The sequence below is a fragment of the Centruroides vittatus genome, unplaced genomic scaffold (assembly GCF_030686945.1).
Source record: "Centruroides vittatus isolate TY-2023 unplaced genomic scaffold, ASM3068694v2 contig_2837, whole genome shotgun sequence".
NCBI classification, from domain to species: Eukaryota; Metazoa; Arthropoda; class Arachnida; order Scorpiones; family Buthidae; genus Centruroides; species Centruroides vittatus.
Genome location: NW_027121807.1, coordinates 11447 through 38200, shown reverse-complemented (window position 1 = coordinate 38200; position 26754 = coordinate 11447). Strand labels below are relative to the sequence as shown.

The 26754-nt window shown below is 33.8% G+C and overlaps 2 protein-coding genes across 2 annotated transcripts; one reads left to right on the top strand and one right to left on the bottom strand.

The window, feature by feature from the left end:
• The first annotated feature begins 208 nt into the window (after positions 1–208).
• On the top strand, positions 209–23785 carry LOC136972214 (beta-1,4-N-acetylgalactosaminyltransferase bre-4-like). Its single transcript, XM_067266770.1, has 7 exons — positions 209–394; positions 16522–17023; positions 17094–17330; positions 18560–18743; positions 21131–21253; positions 21325–21420; positions 21489–23785. Exons 2-7 carry the CDS (start codon positions 16600–16602, stop codon positions 21619–21621), a joined length of 1197 nt encoding a protein of 398 aa, XP_067122871.1. The 5' UTR covers positions 209–394; positions 16522–16599; the 3' UTR covers positions 21622–23785.
• Positions 23786–23838: 53 nt separating this feature from the next.
• On the bottom strand, positions 23839–25282 carry LOC136972218 (tudor and KH domain-containing protein homolog). Its single transcript, XM_067266775.1, has 3 exons — positions 24999–25282; positions 24693–24930; positions 23839–24616 (listed from the first exon to the last, which is right to left on the bottom strand). Exons 1-3 carry the CDS (start codon positions 25280–25282, stop codon positions 23933–23935), a joined length of 1206 nt encoding a protein of 401 aa, XP_067122876.1. The 3' UTR covers positions 23839–23932.
• Positions 25283–26754: the final 1472 nt, after the last annotated feature.

The window sequence follows — 26754 nt, the reverse complement described above, 5'->3', positions numbered from 1 at the left end:
CGAGAAGCGCCCCGTAGTATTCAAACGATAGGAATTTTATTAGTTTAATAATATTTATAAAACGAAATAGTTAAATTTTATCATTTTGTTAACTTATTAATAATTACAATCCAATTTAAGTAAATAATAATTGTAGAAGTTTTATAAAAGTTTCCAAATTACACGTGTCCTAATTATTGGAGTGACGTCACGAGCGGAAGTTGGCAAGCTTGCCGTCTGACTCTATTACTGGATCAGTCCTAGAAAGATTGACTTCGTCTTGTCCTAGTTAACGAGGTCTTACGCTTTAATTTTTTCCCCTTTATTTTTTTAACGTTTTTGACAACTCCATGATCGTTATTTAGATCGATTACGTGACTATAAAGCGACTAAAAGATGGTAGACAGCAATTCAGGTGAGTAAACTCTGTATAAAAGTATACTTTTAACTCCTTGCTGTAGGACCCTTCACTGTAAACAATGTTGCATTTAATGGCATTAAAGTGGCTTATTTTTTCATTTATTACGAGTAAAACTGCACATTTATTGCTTATGTAACAATTTCCACGTGTCCCAAAAGAAGTAATCAATTACAGCTGTAATTGATTAATTTTTTTTAAAATATTGGTTACATAAAGTCCCATTGTTTACAGCTTAAATGCTGTAATCCATACAAAAATGTGGTAATTTAAGCTGAATTTCTGTTGAATAATCCAAGAAAACTTGTTAAATCAGTTAATTTTGATGTTATTTAGCAAGTTATGCACTTAAGTTAAAAAAATTATATATAATGAACTTGCTTAATTAAGTGGAATATTCACTAAATAACATCAAAATTAACTGATTTAACAAGTTTTTTTTTGGATTATTTGACAGAAATTCGGCCTAAATTGACATATTTTTGTATGGATTAAAGCATTTCAGCTGTACAATTAGGTTTTTATGCAGTTTAGTATATATTATTTAAAGTTCCATTTAAAACTGCTTCTAATTCTAACTAAAATGTTGTTATTTAGCAAGTCTCTGCACTTATTTACATAAAAGAATAGAATTTTATACAATTTTACCATATTTTAAACCATTAGGTTTAAAATATGGTAAAATATCTCATAGTTTAAATGCTTTAATCCTGATCAGAATGTAGAGATTTGGAATGTAACTTGATAATATTCATTAAATATATTCGTTTAAATACACTAAATGTGTAAAACAGTATTTAAAACAGCATCCCAAATGCTATGGTTCTAACTGTGTGGAAGTTGAAACAGGTTTTCTGTTAGATAATCCAAAAAAACTTATTAATACAATTAATTTTGATGTTATTCAACAAATCTATAAAGTCAATTACACGCAAAAAAAATTAAAATTACATAAAATTCTATTCGAAACTGTTAATTCATAGTTTAAATTCTAAGATCCAGACAAAATAGAGATATTTGAACATGTTTCATTAAATAATTCATTAATATTATGATATTATTTGGTAAATTTAAGGTTTAATCGTGTGTTTTGCGCTTGTGAACAATAACAAATTTATTGCATAAACTTTATTTAAAACAAATGCATTGCATATGAGTAACAGGATTTATAGGTTATAAACAGTTTAAATGCTATGATTCGTACTCAAATACTGAATTTTACAGATTTTTATTAAATTTAAAGGTTAAATCTACCTTTTTATGCATTTTTTCTTTTTACCTTAATGCCATTAAAGTATATAAAACCTCGTCAAATCATTTATTTAATGTAAAATTTGCTTATAATTCTATTTTTTTTTAAAAATATCTGCGAAAGTTTATAGGACTTAGATTAATGAATATTCTATATAATTCTTTACTGTCCTAGATTCCATGATTCTTGAATGTGTAGTTGCGGTCTTATACTCTGGTTAATTCTTTCCCATATAGAATTATTCACTTATTCGATAGATATTAAGTCATTCTACGAGAATGTAACTGGATCGTCTCTCGCAGGCTATTGCAAATCGGAACTAAACCTGTAATAATCTTATTAGACCTTGACCTAATATTAGAGTAGTTGCAATAAAAACTTATATTCCTCTACGATTTTAGGATTTAGAATGATTAGAATATAAGAGCGCTCCTCGCGTAGCGTCGTCAAAGTATTGTTTATATAAAATTTGCTTGCGAGCAAACTCTGATCTTCTAACACACACAAAAATTAGACAACAGTAAAGATTGGTTGATTGCGATTGCTAAAACTGTTTACGATATTTATGCGCCATTGCTTTTATCATCGTCTTACCCGAACTAATTGGGAATTTTGAGCTTTAAATTATTAAATATTTCAAATAATTAGCAATAACATTGTCCGTAACACATTTTTCTGGATGATTTAGCAATAAGTTTTGGCGTTGCTTAACTTCGTAGATCGAGATAAGTTCGTCCGAAGATGACGACATTTAGTGGGAAAATTTATCAATAAATTACGTAGGGTTAACTAAATTCTATAACCTAAACCAAGCACAAACCTTTCAGGCTATATTAAGGCTAATTAAATTAACTGTCTGAGCTCGATTCAGAGGCAGGACTGCTTATATTTATTAAATCGGCCATGATGTATTCTGAAAATGTTTTGTTTTAGCCTTATTCATATATTTTATATCATGCAAAATGACATTTATATAAGACTAAATTTCCACATTATTTTTAGGTTATTTTAAGGCTAATTTAATTAATCAATTATAATGATTCGTCTCGAAGGCACATCACTTACTTTTACACCAAATTTGGATGGTCGATTAATTAAATTATCTTTAAAATAGCGTTAAAGTAAAGTCTTAGGTTTGATAAATTTCATTTTGTGAGTGTTTGTTTAATTTTTAATGTTTGCATCATACACAAATTGAAATATAACAAACATAAACATATTGCTGCATTATTTTCTAACTGATTTAAGTCTAATTAAGTTAATTAATTATGAGAATTAGGTATAAAGATGATCAGTCATATTGCGATAATTAATTTATATAATCAGTCTTAATATTAAGCTATTTTAAGCTTTATGTAACTATAGTTGCAGCTAGATTGCATGTTTATTGCTGATGCTTATTGATAACACTTGAGGATATGCTTCGTTTTATGCAAGGTGATAATGACGTAATATTAAAAAAAAGTACCTTCGGATGTTTGATAGTTTAAGCATTATCAGTGTCGGTGATAAACAAGCAATTTAACGGTAACTATAGTTACTTAATACACCATAAAGTATTGAATTCAATAAACAAAACTTGACCCATTTAAATGGATGATTGAAAAATTTTTATTATTTATTTTAAAAAACTACATTTAAAAGTTGCTGGAGTGTGTTTATGTCCATGTTTTCCTTCAGTATTTATCTAAATTATCTGTTTAAAGTTATTTATTTATATAAAAATGTATTGCAAGTTTAGGATGTTATGGATCAATATCAAGTTAAACAAACCTCTGTGTTTATTTCTTCAAAGCTTTTAACTTTATTAAATTAAAATTAAAGGTTTTATGTTGTTAAAAGTGGGATGAACTTTATTATATTTTAAAATTTTTTGGGTGTTTATCTTTACTTTGCTTATCGATGCTCCAAAACACCATAGGAGGTTGGCCTGCATAATCCGTACGATTGAAATGATGACATGTGGTCTTTACACTTTTAAAGGTTAATGTTACCTTAGGTAGCCAAGATGGCGGCTTGTCTCTAATTCCAGGAAGGAAACAGTGGGACTCACGTTCTAACCTAACCTAACCTAGTCTAATAATTTGGTTGCTAATAATTATGGTAATTAGAATAGGTTAGGTTAGAATGTGTGTCCCACTGTTTCCTTGCTGGAATTAGAGACAAGCTGCCATCTTGGCTACCTAAGGTAACATTAACCCTTTAAAGAATGATAAGGATGACCTGGATGTCTGAGATACCGGTGTATACTCGGTGCTGTTAGATGATCAGTGTTTTGATTGTGATATGGAGTATATGGGGCCTCCTGCAGCTTCGGGGCTAGATTTAAGGAGCATTTGTTGATCCATGACCCTTAAGAATTATACTTAAAAGAAACTGTAAGTCTAGGAGTGATCTTGAGTTGGATGGAAATTTGCTTTTGTGATTAGTGAGGAAATTTACAATGAAAAATTAGATTAGTATTAATATCTTTAAATCTAGAGTTTTCTTTTTTAAGAAAGGCTGCCCAGAATGTTTTTACACTTCGCAACATTTGGTTATTAAATGTAACACACTGTAAGCAATATTGATCTGTCAGGATTGTACACGATATTGATTGGATTAAAATGCAAGAAGAACTGCAGGGATACATGATTCTTTACTAGATATAAGATTCCTCTTTCTATCATTAAACATAACTCATAGAGATTCGAATCCTTAAAGGAGGAGGGATACAACAACTTCAGAATGAAGCAACTGGAAAGGTTTATACAATGCAAGTAACCTATTCAAGGTATGAAGTATATGCTGACAAACAACCTTGATTACTTGTCAGCATATACTTCATACAGATGAATAAAAGTAATGTCAGTCTGTCAGGATTGTATACATTTATAGAAGTGAAATAATGATTTTTTACTAGATAGAACATTCCTTTTAAATGTTTCTAGCAGAAAGGAAGGGGTTAAAACTTCAAAGCAGGGATGTTTCATGTCTCTATTTATTATTTTACTGGGATTTGTATTATAAATGTATTTTAAATTATATTATATTAATATTCATTGTATTAATCATTCTCTCTCGAATTATATTACAGAGAGAATAATAAAAAATGTGTCAAATGCTAGCGTGGTTGCTACGGTTCTAAACAATTCAAATTCGAAATAGAATATTTGTACCAAAATCATTTGGTTTACGAATTAAGAAAGAAGTGATAAAATACCTAGGTCTGTAGTTTGAATTTTTAAAATCTGTACAGGGATGCCGAATGTCAATAGTCTGCATCTAAGATAAAGCTTAAGTTCTTAGATCAAGTGGGTGTTTTCATGCATTTGTAATGGTCTCTATCTCTAATTAAAATATATTTGTCATTATAAGGAGTGCTTCTTTGGTATCAGGCAGCACATTACATTTGTGTATAACAAAATTCCCCATGACTAAATAATAATAATCGGCAGAATATGCCTCACGAACACCGCACAACAAGCTTAAGTATTAATGCAATTTTCCACTTTTATTATTAATTCAGTTTATATACATATACGTAATTATCTTGATTGTGTTGCTATATCAACTGGGCTTTTGTTTACAAGGAAATTTTTCTTTGTGATTAAATGTATACATTAACTAAACTATAAATGTGGAGTTATTTAAATACATATGCATTGAACAAAAAATATGCAGATCAGTTGCTGCTATGATTGTATGTTTGATTGATGTAGTCTTCCAGTAGAGCTCTTGATTTCTGAGAAGTTATCACTAATAAAGGCAACAATATAAGTATTTAAAGTATTATTGTGTATATCAGATCAACTCATAATTGACGAGACTACGTCTCGTCTCTAAAGTCACGCAGCTGTCAACGGCTGCACATGTTAGAGGTATGAAGTTCTACTGTACATGCCAGGAGTTGCAATTTGGCGCACAGTATTTGATGCCCAAATCATGCACATGTAAAATAAACCAGACTTACTGGTAGTCGGGGGACCGAGAATCGAGCCAAAAGAAATTACGAAATGCTGAGACTGTTTCTTCGAACAGGCACGAGTGTGAGATTTGCACATGCATTGCTCACCCTCTCCGAGACAGTCTCGTCCCAAAAATGACCTCGCCATATTACTTGTTATATAATGAGGAAGATCACACAGCAATAACCTGAATTTCAATAATTTCCTACTAATTATTTAGCCTTCATAGCCCTATAAAGGAATCTGGCTGTTTGATATTTGAAGTAATTAACGCATTAGTTGTCTTTATTATGTAATTTCATGGATTCTTTGCATTAATTAAAGTAATTTATATCAGTAACTTGCAAAAAAATCGAATTTTTTACCTTTCCAGCTCAAACTCTGCAGCGGAATCAATAATAATTCTATTTTTTTTTTTTTTTACAGCATTTCTCTACGGCTAAACTTAGAATCGTAATTATTATCGCTTGTACTACCGCTTCCAACGTTAAAAATATAATAATGATGGTATCACGTATTCATTATCTCATCAAAACTCATTTATATTCGCAAATCGTGTTAGCCGAAATTTTACGGCTTGGAAACGTTACATAAAAAAAAAGCGCTGTAATTTATTCGGATAGTTTCCAGGTGCAATGAATGAGAAAATAGTCGGTATACGAAGCCGCCAGGTCAAATACCTAATCATATATTTCAATTTTTTTCTCTATTGTAAAAATATTTTAGGAAACTAGATTATAAAGAACGAAAAATCGGCCCGTTTATTAGAGCGTGACCGTTTCCAGGCAAATGGCGGATCGCTACCGTAATCGGAAGATACTCGCGTCGATATCGCGTTTAAGATCGCTATCGCCTCCGAGTAGAAAAAAATGATCGAATTTTCTAAACAATTTAGTGTTTTTCTTGGCGATTAACGTACAAATTATTCAATATCGTTATTTATTTTTTCCAGCCGCTTTAAGATTGCAGAGCTGCCACATTTGCGAAGTATTTTAAGTGTTGCCACAGCTTTGAAATATTTTTTTTTTCTTAAGCGTATTTAATTATTCAAGATCGTCTTCGTTAAGAATAGGCGTAGCAGATATATTTAAAAAGTAATTTTAGAAACTTTAAATAGATGATTGAGATATTTAATAAATTTTTATTATTACAGAAATAAAGTGTTGCCAACATAAAACATAATAATAATTTTTTTTAAGTTGGCAACATTACATTGTAAACAAACTGCAATTATACTGCATTCTTTATTCAAACAGGAATTTCCTGTACTCTAGAATATTTACAGGCTTCTAAAATTTTAGCTAAAGAATGTGTTAATCCAAATAAATATTCACTAAAATACCATTTAAAACACAGGAAAATTGGCAGCTTCCATGTTACACTGTAGACACAGCTGACCGACTTCAGGAAATGCGAGGAAGGGAACAAAAAAAAAATGACATTTTGTTTCCTTTCCTTGTAACGTTTCCTACATTTAGAGACGAGAAACGCTCTCCCTGACAATTCTGCAATCATAAAAATGAAGAAATAAAGTAAAAAGCAAACGAGTAGAAAGTACGAGAACGTCGTACGCATGATATACTTTCACAGCACTTGCCTCTGCTTTAAAGACAAGCGATGTGTGAAGCGAATACTTCTCCCGTCGCAATTGCTTGTAATCGCCCGATTAAAATCTTTATCTTGTCGAAAAGTGATTATCGCAGTTGTCGATTCGACCGAGCTTAAAATTATGTTTGATTAATAGGGGTCAAATTGATGGCGATGCATCCAAAATTTTGTTTATGGCACGTACCTTCTGCGTACTATCGGTTAGAAAAAGTTCTGAATCTTTAATTTCGTTCTGGTAAAGCAAGGTTACATAATTTGGCCCCGAAGGGAGCAGTTATCTAATAAATAGCTGCTCCTTTTCATGCCGAAATACAGTTAAAGAAGTGTTTGATCTGTAGAATCGCATATAGAATTGATTGTACGGACACATCTCTTTTGAGAAAGACTGCGTTATGTCCATAGAATCGTATTTGCAACTTGTACGTATTTAAAATTGTTTTGTTCTAAAGTAATAATTTCCATACATGAATTCAACTGTAGGTTAAAATTATATTTAAATAATGGTAGTTAAATTGGTAGTGTAACATCTGTCAGGTGTCATTAAATTGCTGTGTGACTGGAAGTTTTCAGCTGCAGTCACAAGTTTTAAAGAATTAATGCATCAGATATTCAGTTTTACATATTATTTTCAGTCAACATTAATCCTGTGGTTAGGGGAAGAAATGTCAACTTTTGCTCTAATAAAATAGCATTTGGCAGTTGTTTTCTCTGCTTTATATTATCTTTCGGTTGACCTGTTTTCAAGTGTTTAATTATATTTTATTCAGAAAGTCAACCGCAAGTTTCACAGTCTTGTATATTTAATACAAAGAGAATGCATCGCGTGGAAGAGGAGGGTAATAAAAGTAAGTACGGTAGACTCGTCTCCTGGGTGTTATCGATGCAATAAACACGATCGTGCCGTAAAGGAAAGTGTTTCATTGTCGTTCAAATGGTTTTTTTCCTTCTGTATCTACGACAAACTACCTTTGTATATATTTAAAAAGTATTTTAGTACAGGTGTGGTTAAGTATTCATAAGGTGTAATTAATTTGCTTGTATATTTTTGTATTAACCGAATTACTTCTATAATGAGAAACGTTATATAATTTGATTTTTAAAATTAATTTATTTTAATACTCGTGTTTCATTTCTGTATTGTTTAATAATGCCCTTAAGGCATACTTATATTAAACTATATTCATTACATCAGCAATTATAATTGTATTAGATTTAAATAGACATTTATTTATTAGACATAATTTTATATGCAACGGAAAACAGTAAATATAGACTGAACGAAAGCTCACATAGACTTTCTGAGCGATAATTTCTAGATTCCCGCGTGTAGAAACATAATACACTACCTTATTTTCATTCCCATGACGATCGGCAAAACTTTAGAACGTATTACTACGGAACATAAACCCAGAAAATGACGGCAGCCGGCATAAATGAGTAACGAAAGTATAATAATTTGCAAAGGAAATTACTTATTCAATAAATGAATTAGTTTGCTACAATTACACGAACCGGATCTCATGGTGATAAATTACGCAACCAGTAATAAGTGCATTAAGCATAAAACTTCGCTTTTAAATTTTATAGTTGAAGTACGTGTCGGACTGAATATTCCAATATAAAAGTAAACTCTTGTTTTATCCGATTTTCTGTATCTTATTACAGTAGAGCATCGATTATCCGACCCCCGATTAACCGACCGCTCTAGTCGGCAAATTCAAACGTCCGCTAGTGATGTGGCGCTACAATATTTGGTTACTTTAATATTATTTTTGTTAAATTTTTGCATGTTTTAGCTGGCAGCACTGGCTCGACCATGAAAGGGAGGCTAGTATTTAAACCAGGCCTAATACACTATACTAATAATGTATTTTTTCATACTTTTCGGTTATCCGACCAACCCCAATCCCCAATTAAGTCAGATAATCGATGCTCTGCTGTATTAGTAAAACAGATAGCATAGTGATTGTTATAGTCCATTATAGAAATGATGATCCAGTAGTGCTTAATGCAGAGAAGGGGCTTGGGAATATCAAAAGCCAACTGCACGCCAGGCTCTAGAAATAAATTATATTAAATGAGAATGTATTATTAAACAATATTACAAAGAGATTCCCTTTTGTTTTTTGTTAAGTTATGTGGAAGATACAATAATATTTTTTATAAAATACTTTTGACTTACATGAGACTTTATATTTTGATTTTTTAATTGTTGCCTTTGAAATAGAATGCGTGACAGTAAATATATGCAATGTCAGGTGCATGTAATTTGTAAGAAATGTTTTAAATGCTTTCCACAAGTGTATATGCATGCAGAGAAATGTCAGGGCACAGAGTTTCATGCACTTTTGAAGGTTCTGGTCCCCTCACAAATCACTGTGCAGACATGAACAATTGCAGTGTTGTGTCTGCATTGTTGATGCCAACAGCATACACTAGCATCTTTTTCTTCCTGCATCTAACATCTAAATAGGGGCGGTATCACATAGAAAATCTCTTAGGAGGTCATGCATGACTTGCATTGTCATATTCCATCAAACCAAACATTCTGTGTGTTTGTGTGTGTATGTATATAACTTTAATTTGGTTAACTTGATTTGATCAGACTTTTAGGTTTTGTTTTTCTTTATTTTGACATCCCAAGCTTAAACTTATACCATTGGGAGAAATACTTGCATAGAGTTAAGATACTGCAAAGCCAACATCGAGACAATTGTCTGTTGTTAACATAAATGTCTGTGTTCAAATAGTTCACTGAATATAATTTATGTTTCTGCTTTCTGGAGTATTTCGGAAGTGTGATTAAGCTCTGTGTATACCTTGGATCATATCGTAGCTTTCTAATTGAGTGACCTTTAGCAAAACTTCTAAAAATAGCATATCAGACTTGTTTTGTTATTTAGGCGTAAGGTTCACATCTCTAATCTCTAAATAAATATCGCATTCTTCTTATATGTTAGAGACAAGTTGACTATATAAAACACGAAAGCATCGTGTTCATTTTCTCATTTTTATTTTAATATTTATTGTTCAACAGACCTGTTCTATGAATACATTCATGGCATTTATCCTTTTGTTCTGTTGTTTTAATTTTGTGTGTTCTTATTACTGCTCGGGTCATGTTACATGTTAACTAATAAAAACATTGTGTTTTGTTTTGAAACCTTTACATCTTGAAAATTGATAAGCTACAGTTTAAATTAGATTTTCATTTGATACCCGAAAGCTAATGAAATTTGATATTTAGAGGTCATTAAAATTAGTTAAAGGATAAAATTTAAATTGGAAAAAAAGAGCAATGATGATTAATATCCGTATTTATGTATATAATTCGTCTCTGTAATCCAAAAGGTTTTTTGGTAGACGGTCTCACAGCAAAACGTTAACTTAGGAACTTTCTTTTATTCTTTAAAAAATGACATATGCATTTCGGGTTGGTATATTCATCCAACCCCTCCTCAGTGCTAATTTTTAAAAGACAAAAAAAGGGGAAAGGAGGTATAATACCCAATACATGACACAAATACAAACAAGATGTCACACTTACTTATTCTTACAGTAAAAGTTGCGTATGGGCTACCACTACATCAACACACCGAACATTTTCTTTTCATTTAAAATGCACTTGAAGTGTTTGCATAACTTCACTTCTAAAAACCATTGTACATTATGACTATTTCTATAAACAACCAGTATATACAGTAATAGAATTGAATGTAGAAAAAAGTTTAATTGATTTGATACATTTTGCATATATAAATAATTATTTTAAGGTGAATGATAAGTTTTATAGACAGATTGAGGGTATAAGTATGGGGTCAAAGATGGGGCCAAAATTAGCAGAAATAGCTATGATTAATATAGATAAGAAAATAAATAACATTGCCGGCATAAAATTAATAGTGAGATATGTAGATGATTATTTAATAATATATAACAGTAGTTTAACTAATGAAAACATTTACACATCCACAAGAGCCGAATTATCGGGCTAGAGTTGGCTATAATAAATAAATAATTAATAAGACAATTTGGCAATAGAGCTCGGCGTTAGGCGCCATCTCTTACTAAACTTAATAATTATAATTAAATTAAATAAATAATTTTAATAATTTGGAACTGGAGGAAAAGAAATCGGCCCGAAGCGGGACTCGAACCCGCAACTTCTGCTATCCGTGCAGACACGTTACCAGTTACGCTACCCGGACCTTCGGTCCGATCGCCTCCTCCAGTATATATAAGCTAACACGACGACCATCGACGGTCATTACAATGCCGGCTGGGGACACATCAAGTGCCCACGTCCTCCCAAGGCACTCAACCGGCCATCGCAACCACGGCAAGGCGTATAAATATTATTATAGCCGACTCTAGCCCGATAATGCGGCTCTTGTGGATGTGTAGCTTTGTAACGAGTTAGTCGTTATTTATTTATAATGAAAACATTATACATTCCTTTATAAATAGCATAAATAAAAAAATACAATTTGACATTGAACTTGAAGAAACCAAAAAAAATTAATTACCTGGATATCACTATTATAAACAATACTAAAGAATTTGAATTTATAACATATAAAAAACCTTGTGATGTTAAAAAAACCACGAATTATAATTCGTACATTCCTGATTATATAAATAAGAATACATACCTGATGGAATTAAAAAAGATTTATACACGTATAACAGAACAACATAATATTAACCTTAAATTAAAAGAATTAGATAATAAATTTATTTTGAATGATTACCCAAAATTTAAAATTAATAAGTGGAGAGCTGATTTTTTGAAAAATAGATTTAATACAAAATATAAATCTGAAAAACAGTATAAAAAATTCCCATACATAAAAAATATATTTGAAAATATTAGTAAAATCCTTAAGAAAGATAATATATGTTTAGCCCCGTATTTAACTAATAAGATCACAGATAATGTTTCTAGATATATTAATAGAAGTAACCTTAATAATATAGATGTGTTAAATAGAACAGGTATTGTATATAAAATAGAGTGTAACTGTATGAATCCATGTAGTTATATAGGAGAAACGGGTAGGAGATTAAATAGCCGCTTCATGTTCCTTTATTCGTATATCAGGTTGAGGTATAAAAATTCACCTTGGTATGAACACACGGAAATTAATAAATGTAAAATTAATCGCAATAGTATTAAAATCCTACATCATGAAAGAGATATATATAAATGTAAATTTAAAGAACATTTAGAAATTAAGAAAAACCAAAATAATTTAATAAATATTTCTGATGAAATGCAAATAGATTCTAGATGGTATAAAGTGATAGAGGGCGCTATATAGTGGTGGAATGGTGATATTGTTGCGATTGATTGAAAGGTGGTATTCAGGGGTATCACTTGTTGATTTGATTGTTCACATGCTATTGATATTTTAGAGGTATGTATTGTATTGGTTATTGTATATATTTGTTGTTTACAGAAATAGTCATAATGTACAATGGTTTTTAGAAGTGAAGTTATGCAAACACTTCAAGTGCATTTTAAATGGAAAGAAAATGTTCGGTGTGTTGATGTAGTGGTAGCCCATACGCAACTTTTACTGTAAGAATAAGTAAGTGTGACATCTTGTTTGTATTTGTGTCATGTATTGGGTATTATACCTCCTTTCCCCCTTTTTTTGTCTTTTAAAAATTAGCACTGAGGAGGGGTTGGATGAATATACCAACCTGAAATGCATATGTCATTTTTTAAAGAATAAGTTAGGAACTCTCTTTTAACGTTTTGCTGTGAGACCGTCTACCAAAAAACCTTTTGGATTACAGAGACGAATTATATACATAGTAACATACAGCAGTCCAGATACAGATTTGTATTTAGTTAATATATTTTTTTTTTCTTCACCTTATCTAATTTATATATGAAGTTAATCTTCTTAATAAACCTCCTGGGTTATCTTAACTTGTCCAATCCTCTGTTGATCTGAACTGCTGAGTGTTGGTTGTTTGTTGTGGGTTCATGCCTGATAGACAAATTGGTTGTACGGAGTTTTTTTGGGTTTTCTTTGCACTCTAATGCTTAAATAGGGGCTAATTTCTTGTTGAAAGTCTTCCCGGGAGTAGATTGTCCATTGCCACATCCCGTCAAACTACCCTGCTTGCATTCCTTAAAACTCTATTCTTACGGCTGTGCATTTCTTTTCTCCTCAGAATAGTTCTAAACTGCCATGATTTGTCATCTGTACCAACGAGTCTTCATGTATCCTGTGTACTTTATACATCTTGGAGCATCTCAGACATACGTACCATCCAAAGTAATTACTCCAACTTATATTGTTTATCTAGATGCACATTTTATGACATATTTTGTAGATTTAAAGTCGTAATAAGTGGAAGTTTCTATTTGGTAACATATTGCAATAAAGTAAATTCTCATGATCTGCCTGACATGTCATTTATTAGAGGCAGGTGTGTGTATATACTACACTGTATGAGTCATTTCCTGCTTAGTCTTTTGGAAATAAATTTCAGAGAAATTTTTTCTTATTAAATTAAGCTCAAAATCCATATTTGATGGAATCAAATATGGATTTTGAGATTATGGATTATGGATTTGATTCCATCAAATATGGATTTTGAGCTTAATTTTTGGTGTTTTATTGCCATTTTTTTCTTCACTTTGTTGTCATAAATTGTATCATCCCCTGTTATAGTTTCAGTGGTGATGATTATGTACCAGTTACACTAATAAAAATACAGGAATGACCTCTGTAACTAGTATATTGGACAACTGTTAGAAGAAAACAAATTACGTACTTGTCAAATTGGAATCGAACTATATATAAACAATTTATGGCTTATTATCTTATACCTGATAATTCGTATTTTCTATTTGTTACTAGTTTATGTCATTTGTTTAATTAATTCACCTGTTGAAAAAACAAATATTATAAATGATTCCCTCGGGTCTGGACGTTTTTCCGATACACATTGACAATTTGTTCCTTGTTCCATATTCTGTCAACAATAGTCATTTGTTTGTAGGGGAAATCCATTCATCCATTCTTTCGATCATATGTTCGGACCGAATGAATGAATGAAATTGTGTAACGGGCAGGAAAATTGTAATCCGTACAAACGACGCTTTGTTAAAAAGTCACTAGCACTTTACTTGCATGCAGAGTCGTTTGTACAAACTTAATGTTTGTTCGGTAGAGCATAAATTGTTATTTTTATAACCAGTATTTGGTATATTAGTGTGTTTTTCTAGTGTCATGCTGTGTGTTTTCCTATTTTTAACTGTTACAAAGTGTTTTTGTTGTTCATGGTATTGCCAAAATGATTGGACACTGTGTGTAAGTAAAAAACACTCTTCACATGTCGAACATATGCTGCTTGTAACAATATACATCTGTTAATTGTACACACTGCTTGTGAATTGACAAAGACTACATCGAAATTATCATAAAAACTTGTTTTCTGTATTTGTTTTAAGCAAAACTCCTATAGAATTGTCAATTTATTCATCAATTTACTTGTTTAATAATTGAATAAGGCACTGTCCCAATAATAATAGGTTTCAATTACTGTTGTGTGACCTGCTGCCGGGACAGTCGTCATCAATTTAATTGTGAATAATTGAATATACTCGGTTAACGTTACTTCGACAATTTTCCTAAATAATTTAGCATTAGTTAGATGTGTCTTTATGTGAATTATGTATAATAATTACAGTTAATATGTGGCTTTGAGATAGAATATTGCATCTGGCATATCGTAATTTGTATGGTACACCTGCCATCTCACGGGACAATAAGTGTGACCATTTGCCGCATTATTCCTAATTCTAAAATTGCAGGATCATTAGAGTCGCTGCGGCACTCATTTAACAGTTTACAAGTAACTTTTTTCTGTCCTTTGGCCCCGTGCCAGAATTTAAGTTAGTAATGGAGATTTTTAAGACGGTTATTATTATAAATTATGTTAATTATGGTAATTGTTACTTGTCTTCGGAGAATAAAAAATGAATTTATTAATCATTTTTATAGGTCGGCTACCCGAAACAAGTGCTCGACGTTTTTTGCAAGGGTGTAGAAATTCAATATCCGTCCAGACGATAAGCCGTCTTTGCGCAGTCTTTATCACATTTAACGAGATTTTTTGTGTTAATTAAGTGTGTTAATGCATACTAATTTGAAAATTAAGTCTAAAGTGCATCTTAAAGTATTCTAAATTGATTGAACTAAGTGTGATTGTTTAATAATAAAAAGATAAGGAGGTAAGAGATAAGAGATAAGGAGAGAAATTAAGTAGTTTTTTTCTGTTTCCTGTCCTTGAACACTTAATGTCATAATGAAAGTATAATGATTTGAGAATGGGAATATTTAAGCATTTTTCCTTGTAAAATGCGAGCGCTAGTAGAGATTTCTCTCTCCATTCATTACATTAGTATAGTTTCTGTCCATCTGCCTCATCTGCTGCAGGCAATTATACTTTTTGAGCATCAAAATTTGAGGCACGTAGAGCCGAGATGCACTCGAAGATGATGTAAAGATTCTAAAACATGACTAGAAGTAAGGTATTTTCTAGTGTGTGTGTGTGTTTTTTTTACTATAAGGAAGTTCGGTAATGTGGGTCAGAGACCTCTTTCCACTTGGAGAACACTGAAATGTTTATAGGTAGGACAGTCCAATTAAAAGACTAAAACTTACATGCTTGTTACTGGCATTATCTATGAAAGAATTGGTTAAAAATATTACTCTGGTTTAACTTTTAAAATTTTTATTAGTGTTGACAGTTGTTGGAGTTTAAAATCAGTGTATCAAGGATTCGGTATACTCGGAGGAGCTCGCGTCTAAGCAACATTAAAACACCACGAGAAAGCCCTAGTGTGTTCCATTGTTAGTCTGTAGACATTATGAATATGAGAGCTTTGGCTCTTCATCATATCTAGAGACATAAAGAGCCAACTATCTGTCTCTCTTCTGAACTCTTCTGTCACACTCCAGACCTCATATCTATTATCTTAGATGTTAAAATCCTAGATTTTTGTGACTCAAATGGAGCAAGTAAATTTACTCTTGATTTAATATATATTTATCCTCCTCATAAACACCGGGGTGTATAACAGATAAGTATAACCCTTACTTGAGCCTGTGACCGGTGTGAAAATAAACAAAATCAAATCAACAAACGTTTTCTGGACACCTTCCGTGTCCTCCTTCGGGTTAAAATGGCCGGATTCTCTTTTATAACACCGGCTGATTTTATTTTTGCACTGGTCACGGGCTCAAGTAAGGGTTATATTTATCTGTTAATATATATTATTTTAATTATTTCAGATCTGTCAAAAAGCTGCGACGAGAACTAGCCACTCTTTGAACCAAAAGAGCAGTGATGTCTCATTACAATGAGGAGAAATGCACAAGGATAGTACACCTGTATCGCAACAGTATTTCCGAGCTATATTATTCTTTGCAGGACACGCTCTTAACGTCGATATCATGTCTTCGAATAACTCGTGTAGCAATGCCGTACAGTTCGTCAGACTACACTTCTATAAGCTAATGCTGGCCATAGTGTTGGCTTTTTTAATAATGCAATACATCATCAACGTGCTCGTGCACCATCGAACGGCGAGCGGCGAAAATCCCACCAGATTCGGTTGGATCTCGTCCTTCAGGCAGATACTGGGTCTGTCGGAGAAGATGTCTCCCAACGAGACGATAGACGAAAACATAGCTCAGATATTAGGTTTGTCTTCCAAAACTGTATTTATAAACTCAACTACCTCTAACGGAACAAAAGTCCTGCCACCCTGTCCTCTGGTGCCACCCAAATTAGGTAAGAATTTACTCTATTCTTTATTTATCGAGCTCTCGGTTTCCCAAATGCACTTCTTTGTTTCTTTCAGTCGGTCCACTGAGAGTGATGACCGAAGCACCGTCTTTTGAAGAACTAGAAACCATGTTTAGTAACCTGAAACCGGGAGGGAGATACTGGCCTGAGGACTGCACGGCACTCCACAAAGTTGCCATAATTATTCCGTATCGAGACAGAGCTAAGCATTTAAGAATTTTTCTTCATAACATACATCCCATTTTACAGAGACAGCTCGTAGATTACGGCATTTATATCATTGAAGAGGCAAGTGAAATAGTAAAGATGCAATGATAAAATTGCCATAAATGCTCTTTTGATATTAAATTAATGCCAAAGAAAAATAATGGGATGATAAATGTGTGACAAATTTCGACTGACAGTGTAAAGCAGGTTTTTCCATTTTAGGCAAGTTGGAACCATGGCCCAAAGATGGGAAAGTATTTCTGAAATGTTACGGATTCCATCGCGGATGGAATATGTGCCTAAATAACTTCAATATTTCCAGTTTTTGTATGCTTTGCCATAAAAGTTCTGCCTCTTGCGGGTTGTACTGTAAAAGATAAACTTACGTTTTATTTTCCTTTCTCATTAAAGTAATTTAATATCAGAAGATAGCATTTACAGCAACTTTTGATCATAATTATATTGATCTTAAAGGTCTTTTTAACGTAGTAAAGACGTAATTCTTTAGGAATAGATTTGATCTCTGCCAAAACTATTGTCTTAAAGATAGAAAACTCTAATTTGCTGAACATTATAGAGTTTGCTTGTTTGTTCTTTCCCAAAAATATGATTAAGAGGCTTCTCTTGAGTGCTAAGAACACTCCAAATTCATGTTTAAACATCTTAAGTCATGTTCATGTCGGAGTGCTCGAGTCAATTCCTCTTCGAGAGCTGAATTTGTCCAATAAGAGCCAGCTTTTCTTTTTGTGCAGTTAGTGCATTCTACAGCTCTAATTTGAACGTGACTTTAAATTTGAGTAATCTTAACAAACAATAAAATGGACGTCTAACGTGTTACCATTCTCGTGATGGAGCTGAATCTAATTCTTCCGTCGATAGAGTATTTTATGTCTACATTTGGCATAAACATTTTTGTATATTGTAATTATAAATAGATTATTCGACAAATTTTACTTCTAATATCAAGAAGTTGGGCATAACTTCAAAAATTTTGTATCTAGGCAAGTTCTGACTCTAAATACACGAAGACTTACTCAGAACATTGACAAAATCATGTAAAGTACAAGCATTCTATGCAAATTTTAGTTACAATTTCCATTCCTGATGTAACAAAATCAGTTTATTGAACTACTTTTGTGATATATGTGTGTCTCCGTACATCATTTTTCTGACGGGTGCATTTAGCCTCCTCCTTACCTATTGAATTTTTGAAGTTGTGCCTAACTTTTTGCTTGGCCTGTACATAAACTAAAGCTCTTCATGTACCGTTCGTATAATTCGGTACGTAATATTTTAAAATCTTCTTTTAGGCAGGAAAAACAAAGTTCAATCGAGCGATGCTGATGAACATAGGTTTCGTCGAAGCTCTGAAGCAATACAACTACCAGTGTTTTATTTTTCACGACGTCGACCTGATACCCGAAGACGACAGGAACCTTTACACTTGCCCCCAGCAACCCAGACACATGTCCGTGGCAGTCGACACGATGGATTATAAGTGAGTAAGATTAAAAAATACGACCTTTCTAAAACGCAAATCAATAATTTTAGTCCGTTAAAAATTCCCGAAAGGGTGCACACTAAATATTTTTCAAATTGTTTTCCCATCTGGAAATTACATTTGAACATATCTTTCCTTTAAACTAGTGTAATTATGGCAGACCTTTGCTTTGCGAGTAACGAAACTTCTCCATTAAGCTAAGTTCAAACTAGTCGACAGAAGAGAAGTCTTTTATTGTGCGTGAGCATTTCGAGGCTGCCACACGAAAAGTCCAACATAGTGGATCCAGGCTGTGTAGAATGATAACACACAAATTGAGTTTTCTGTAAAGCAAACTCGATTCCTACGGACTAGTTGGCATTTAGTGGCAATTGCCTTCTTAACTAGCACAGTCATTTCTACGGACTAACCGATTACTCTGTTATTTTGCTGGAATTTTGGAAAATTACTTCCAGTTTACAAGATATATGCTTTATTGTTGAATTGTATTCAGTGATGAAGTAAGGAACTTTGTTATATTGTAAATCTAGCTTGTATTACATAGAATGTGAAGAATTTGCACTAATGAGGGATATTTTAAATGTGATTCTCAGAAATTTCGATGATAATAATTATGTGGATAACTCTTAGTATCAGTATTTATTGTGCAAAGAGAGGAGGACACTTTGCAAATGAATTTTAAGATAATCCCATGTGATTCACAACTAAGTTTTGTAGAACCTTGCACCGAAATCCACACGACTGCGATGCCATTCCTCGGATAACTTTACGAGATCACGGATGAACAAATTTTTTTAAATCGATGCAAATTTTACATAGGAAATTGTAAATTATTAGTTTATACGTTTTGTCTACTTATTTTCTATTAAAAAGATGGCTGTAAAAAGCAAATATACTTGCAATACGGACAATACAACCAAAAAAAACCATCACCTTATATCCCTCCAACACTTAGACCTTTAGTGTTGCTCGGAGTATTGCTTTTAAGAGTAGTATTGCTTAGACTTTTATTCATCGCTCGTTTATGTTCTTTAATTCTACCACTGACATATTTCATTTTTGCTTTCAATCAGTGGTTCCCTGTGGGTATGGAACAAATGGCAGACAAACCGGAAGGATTCTGTAGAGTTTCCGGTTTGTCTGTAAATACCACCAGCATTTATCGGAAAACAAAGTTAAGGCCCATCTCAATCACTGGCAGCAACATTCTAAGAAGAGGGGATTTCAAAGCTAATCCATAGATTGAGCCATTTGTCTATATGGATCAACTCCAATGATCCATAAAACAAAGACAAGTGTAAATAACAATATGAATTTATTACCAAAAGTTAGGTACAAACATGGTTACTCTTTGACATAATCATCGTGAAGATTGAGGAATTTGGACAAGCTTTTTCGTCCCTTTGTCATAGAATGTTTCCACCGATGACTTGACTGGGCCCTAACGTTTTTTTGAATATCGTCATTAGTTTCGAACCTCTGCCCTTCTAGCCACTTTTTCTGTTTGGGAAGGAGGTAGAAGTCGCTCGGCACTAAATTAGGACTGTACACTGGGTGTTTAAAGGCAAAGACTTCCATCTTTCAGACTTCCACCTCTTTCCTGAACTGAAAACATGGCTAGCAAGGCAGAGATTTGAGACTAATGATGATCTTCAAAACGTTAGGGCCCATCTCAAGTCATTGGCAGCAATATGACAAGGGGATGGAAAAGCTCATCCACAGATATGACAAATGCCTAAGTCTTCACAGTGATTATTAAAGTTAGGTACAAACAAACATGGTTACTTTTTGACATAAATTCGTTTAAATTCAATAATAAAACCATTTTGTTATTTACACTTGTCTTTGTTTTATGGACCATCAGAGCTTGACAAAAAAAACTGCCCTTATAAATCTTAAACTGCATGCAATAAGTTATGTCCAAGGCACAGTTGACACAGCAGGAAATATTCTACACATGTATCCAACATGCTATTACAGCATAATCTGCACGCACACAATGTTGACTTCGGCAAACGAGAAGTTTGTTTATTCGCTTTGTCCGTTGTGTTGTAGCTGCTAAATGTAAGTCGAGACGATTTTTGCCCTATAGCTCCGCAAATGTTAGCTCTTGACATTTTCCATATTCAAAACCATAAAACTTCTTGAATAACGTCAGTTTTCCAAATGGATCCACCATTTTGAATTGTTTACACATAGTTACATCTCAAATGAATGCCAGTCTGCTAGCACTCTACTTTGTACACGATGTTGATGATTAATAAAGTATACATTGAGCATATCAAACAGTTCTCCAACTTCTCTCAATTACGATGATAAATTTGCCGCACGGAAAATGTCATTGTATTAGTCTACATTTTAATAAATTTCATGTTCTCTTTCAGACTCCCTTATAGAGATATATTTGGTGGCGTAAGCGCTCTAAGTAAAGAACACATGGAACTAGTGAACGGATTTTCAAACGAGTATTGGGGATGGGGAGGAGAAGACGACGACATGTCAAACAGGTTTGTCGCGGCCTTCTTTTGCGTTACCTTCAAAAGCATTTACCCTAAACTCAAAGATTCTTTTTGTCTAGAATACGTTACCGCGGCCTCCAGATCACCAGATATTCCTCGAAGATTGCGAGATACAAGATGCTGAAACACAAAAAGGACGAACCAAATCCCGACAGGTTAGAACGTTTATTTCTTCGCATGGACTCTTCTTCTTTTAATTACTCAGAAAGGATTTTCTTAACAGATACAACAAGCTGTATAGAGGTAAATACCGATACAAAACGGACGGTCTGAGCAACTTGAAATACAAACGACTGGAAATCATTTTAAAGAAACTCTATACGTGGGTATTGGTGGAAATCACCCCTCCGAAGTGATCGGAGTGCCGTAAAAGAACTTGTAGAAAGCGTTTCCAAGTATGTACAGTGTAGTTAAATGAATTTCAAATACAAAACAAAGATAATAGCATACGTGTACATTTTTATACGGTGGGACAGAATTTAAGAATTCTGCCGAACAAAGTTCTTGTCCCGTTTCGTTCTTTCCTTTTGTATTTTAAATAAATTACCGTCACTTTAGGAGTATTACGTTTCGACTAGTTATCAGTATTAGGTTGTCGGCATTAGAGGTACGACCGCAAGAATGGAGTCTGTCGAACGACTCTAGAAATAAATTTCTTTTGCCGTTCCGCCTTATGCAATACAATGAAAGTAGATATCTGTCGTTAGCAAATTTCTCCCAGTTTAACTGAAGTAGGATGCAAAGAATAGAATTTTTACTACGGAGCAATTGCATTTTTGTAAACTTTGTCAAATATTCCTGTGTGCGTTGCCGAAAGATTTAGTTAGTTGCGTTTAAATTCTGCCGACGGACGCCTATTTGCGAGATGTTGTGATAAGAGCGACAAGATTTTTAAGTCTTTTCGAATTGTTAAGCATTTGAGGGTGCCCGGCCATTGCGTTTTGGTTAATTCTGTGATAAATGAGCCATCCCATAGTTTATTTTTGAACGAGCGAGATTACATTGTTGACGAGTTATTCTCGAAAGCAAATTTGAGTATGACACGAGAATCAAATCCGAATATTTCAGTATTAAAGCGGCTTTTTGCATGTAGGAAATGATTGTATTACCCGGTACATTTATTTTTTCCTCTGATAGGTGTACCATAATGTACCGAGGATGTGTAGTTTCACTCTGTCCTAACAATTTGTTCACGGTACATCAAAAAGCATGCTTGGCAGTATATAACCGAAACTTGTGTGCACGTTTTTGTACATTCTAGATATCGTCTATAATTATTGTTTAAATTGCATATATATACCCGTCGTTTGAGAACGGCAAAGCAGCAGTTTTCGATTTTTATGCGAGAAATACTAAGTACCAACGTTATAAATATCCTAACTTGTTCCTATAAAATGAAGATGCTTCTAAGATCTGTACTCCAACCACTGGAAAGTATCGCGGGATCAAAACAATACGACCAAATTTCTCCTGTGATAATTTACAAGTTGTTTTCTGCCAGGTCAGAAAATGTAAGAAAGCCGAAATTAAAATATTGTGAGGTTACGGTAGTGGGTCCTCCAAAAGCCAAGTGTAAATTTAGAAGCAACTTACAGACTCGTGTCCATATGACAGGCCACTAGCAAAGTACTTAATTGAGTAAGCATAGTTATTCTAATACAAACTAGCTTAGCTTAGCATCTGCATATATTTCCCAGTGTTAATGGGGTACATAAATGTGGCAATTTTGAGCTTATTGCCAATAAGCGAAACATCGTTACGAGATTAGAGTGGCACTTAATGCACAATCTTGTTTAAAAGACGAAAGGATTTTAATGTTCATGTTTGTAACACTGTTACTAACATTACAGTATGCTTTGAAAGGGTTTTCAAACTCAAACTGGTTGCTGCGCAATTCCTTTCTAGCATAGCAAATGTCATTTCTTTTGAACTATACTAACGTTAGTGGTTGGAGTATAGAGGGACGAGCAGTCTTAATTGTTTTCATGAGACTTTCTATTTGTATCGAAAGAAATTTTATGTTAATAATCGTAACGGAACGTCTGAAAGGCAAGCGATAACTGCACTCGTACACAAGATATTCCTCTCTGTAGCTAGACCTATCGACCACTTTCTTTGTAATTAACACGTGCCATGTAACGACTGTCATATATGTAAATATATATGCAGTGTCTATTTAGTCAATGTACTGTACATTAAGGTATTCTCACCAATAGATTTGAAATGCTTGTAGCAACTTTGCAAAAGGAATGTAGTCTTCCAAGACGATTCTTTTATACAATAGGGGGAAAAAATGAAAAAAATAAATAAATTGTTTGTTGTTAAGGGGCACAAAAGGAGAAAGACTAACATTGGTTTACTGTTTGTACAGTAATTGTGTTTTAAGTGAGACCACATGTAATGTTAAAAGCTGTATTTATTTTTATATATCAAACTTTTACATGTTTTTATCTTGTTCACACGTATTCATGTAAAGTAGACTATTGTTAGTTATTCAGTAAAGATGGTGTGTTATGTGAAGTATGTTTTTGTTACACATTTGCTTGTAAACACACAACTGGGCACATTGTGACTTAAAATTCCAAATGATTTTATTTTATTAGTATCATATTTCTTACATAGTCTAACAGGTGATGACTAAGATGATGTGCAAGAGCAAAAGAAAGCTTACTTTGGCTTTTCTTCAGAGAAACTGACTCCGTACTCTCTTCTGATTAGTTCCTCTGCGACATTAATGTCTGTTTCAGAATTGGTGTCTATTAACATAACACATGCGATGCTAGCTTTTGCATCAGTGTCTTTGACAATGTAGTTTATGGGTTTGGCCATTATTGGCTTCCACTGGGCATTATAGGCCAACCGTTCGAAGCACGCGACGGCCTCTTTGGTCCACTCTTTGTCCCGAGGTACCACATTTCCCAGGCGGCATTCGATGGCCTGAAATGGCACCACCAGAAATTCGGGACGAAGTGCAAATAGCTGCTTTAGCGTGAGAGTTCCCTCATCGCCAAAGTCTACGTAAAATACTATAACTTTACTCTCTCCCAGAGAATAGTCGTCTTCGGCGACATCGGTAACCTTTGCCCGATACCAAAGATTGTCGTGCGGGAAAGGAGCTGCCACAAGATGTCCCGCCGAGACAGATGACAGTTTGGTCAGTTCCCGATTTTCTAGTTGTCCATAGAAGCTTGTCATGTCTTCCACCATTCTATCTAACTGTATCGACTTGGTACCCACCAGCTGCACCCAAAACTGAGAAGGTGACTCGACGGCCGAAACAAAAACTTCTAAAAAGCCATCGGATCCGGTTGGCATTAGAGATTCCTGAAGCCTATCAGATTCAGCTCCTTGCTGTGGGAAAATTTGATAAAATTTTTTTAGATTATCATTAAATGAGTAATAAAACAAACAAACAAAATTTAAAAACCTCTGTTGTGTTCTCGAGGCACAATTTTCCTTTGTATCGTGTCGGGCGATTGGCAGAGACCAACTCCACCTGACGCCTTAGGGCCTCTTCTTCGGCAAGTTTCTCATCAATCAGGCCAATGGCTATGTCTATCTGTTCCCTGGTTCCCCGGAGAACAATTCTAGTCTGGCCGTCGACTTTCTTGAATTCGCTGCTAGAATCTATCGAAACTTTTGCCTTAGATGTTTTTGATATCCATCTGAAAGAAAAATATAATTTTATCACCAACCAATAATAGATCTTATGAGCAATGACAATAAATTATACTTTATGCTCTCTCCATTTTTTCCTATGATTCGGCCACAAGATCTGGAAGGAACATATATCTGTTCTGTGAAAATCTCTGGCTGTTCTGCTACTAATTTATTAATGATGTTTTCTGCCAGTTGTGCATCTTCGGGTGCACCACGGATGACGACTGTTCTTTCTTCATTATCATCTGCAAGAAGGAAAAACTTATTAAAACCTCTAAACAGAATTTCGTCATACTCAATACAAATTAAATTATAGACAGATGTGCCCAGTATTCCAAATATGCCATGTGGCATCATATCTAGGCTAAGTTATAAAATATGTTGGCTGTCAATATTTCATAAACAACACAAAGTTGTGAAGCTTGGTGTACGGCATGCCATTACTACAAGGAGTGTGGTGTGGAAATAAGACTTTTCCAAAGTGCTGTGATGCATAATTCATTTTCACCAATGATCTTGCCGACCATTTTGCACACAGGCATTATCTCCAGACCTAAATCCCATAGAATATATGAGGTATGCTTTATGGAGATGAGTTGTAGAGAGAGGTAACTGTTCTTGTTCAGACCAGGATAACATGAAGTAATTGAGTTTCAGTAGAGAGGTGGACTGATGCCACACTTCCTTGTTCAGTTTGTATATGGCGTGATTGGCTCATTGCTGACAATAACTAGTTTTTTAGGACAAGTTCAATTGCAGAGACGGTATTGGATTCTTTGGATGTGCAGTTTGTGCATTGTGGCTTTTTGGTGATAAACTTCTGACTATAACGTGGCTGAAACAATTTGTCGATACAGGGCATTTGGCGTATATGGTTCGGGTATATCTCATGTCCGAATTGTATTAGATGGCTTTATTGATCAATGGTGTCAACGAGTCACTTTCTGCAGAAGCAGCTCTCCGTGGGCTATCAGAAGTTTGAGCTATGAATCTGTTCAGTATTATCCATTGGATGCTGTTTTGTGAATTATGGATATATACATTGGTTGATGGAGTAAACTTTTCTCTAGTTTTACTTACTGAATACTGACTCAAATAGTGGTAGGCTTAGAAGGGACAAGGTTCAATCAATCAATCAATCAATATCTTTTATTAGGTACAAAATAGTACATGCCCGGTACCGCAAAGCATTGCCGGGAGTGGAACAGAAATGTGATATAACACGTGATGGCAAAAGTATAGTTCATTACAGGAGACTGCTTATTGTATTTGTACTATGTTCACATAGGTGAACAGTGATTACAGGATAAAGCTAAATGGTTACAGAATATAATGAGATGATTACAAAATTATATAGTAATAAAATAGCAAATACAAAATGGTTACAAAAATAAAAGTAAAGATAAGATATAAAAGCAGGTATAATACAATAGTATATACAATATGATACAAGTGCAAAGGTACGGTATACATTGTAGGGTTGAGCACAACTAGGAAGACAGTCAGTCAATCCCTTGTGGTGTTGGTTGCAATCCTCGAATAGTTGTGAGTGAGTTTTTGAAGAAGAGGATAGAGATCCTCATTGTTAATAAGTTCGTGGTGTGGACAGGGCCAGGGAATGTTCATATCTTTGGCAGTGATCTTGATGGCTAGCCTATCCCGCTCAAGGCACACAGATCTGTACAAGTAGTGGTCTGGCCCATCAACCTCCCTGCAGATGGCGCAGAGAGGGGAGTGTTTGCCCGTGAATCTGTGGAGGTAACTATTGGGACCACATTTAAACATGCTCAAGTGATATATCTGTGATTAGTGCCACCTCCAAAGGCAGC

Bases quoted from the DNA above. Each gene is read 5' to 3' on its own strand.
- LOC136972214 (XM_067266770.1), top strand. From the start codon at position 16,600: ATGCACAAGGATAGTACACCTGTATCGCAACAGTATTTCCGAGCTATA. The intron at 17,024-17,093 runs GTAAGAATTTAC...TGTTTCTTTCAG, and splicing joins TCTGGTGCCACCCAAATTAG to TCGGTCCACTGAGAGTGATG. The intron at 21,254-21,324 runs GTTTGTCGCGGC...CTTTTTGTCTAG, and splicing joins GACGACGACATGTCAAACAG to AATACGTTACCGCGGCCTCC.
- LOC136972218 (XM_067266775.1), bottom strand. From the start codon at position 25,282: ATGATGCCACATGGCATATTTGGAATACTGGGCACATCTGTCTATAAT. The intron at 24,931-24,998 runs GTATAATTTATT...TTTTTCTTTCAG, and splicing joins AAAAATGGAGAGAGCATAAA to ATGGATATCAAAAACATCTA. The intron at 24,617-24,692 runs GTTTTTAAATTT...ATTTTCCCACAG, and splicing joins GCCTCGAGAACACAACAGAG to CAAGGAGCTGAATCTGATAG.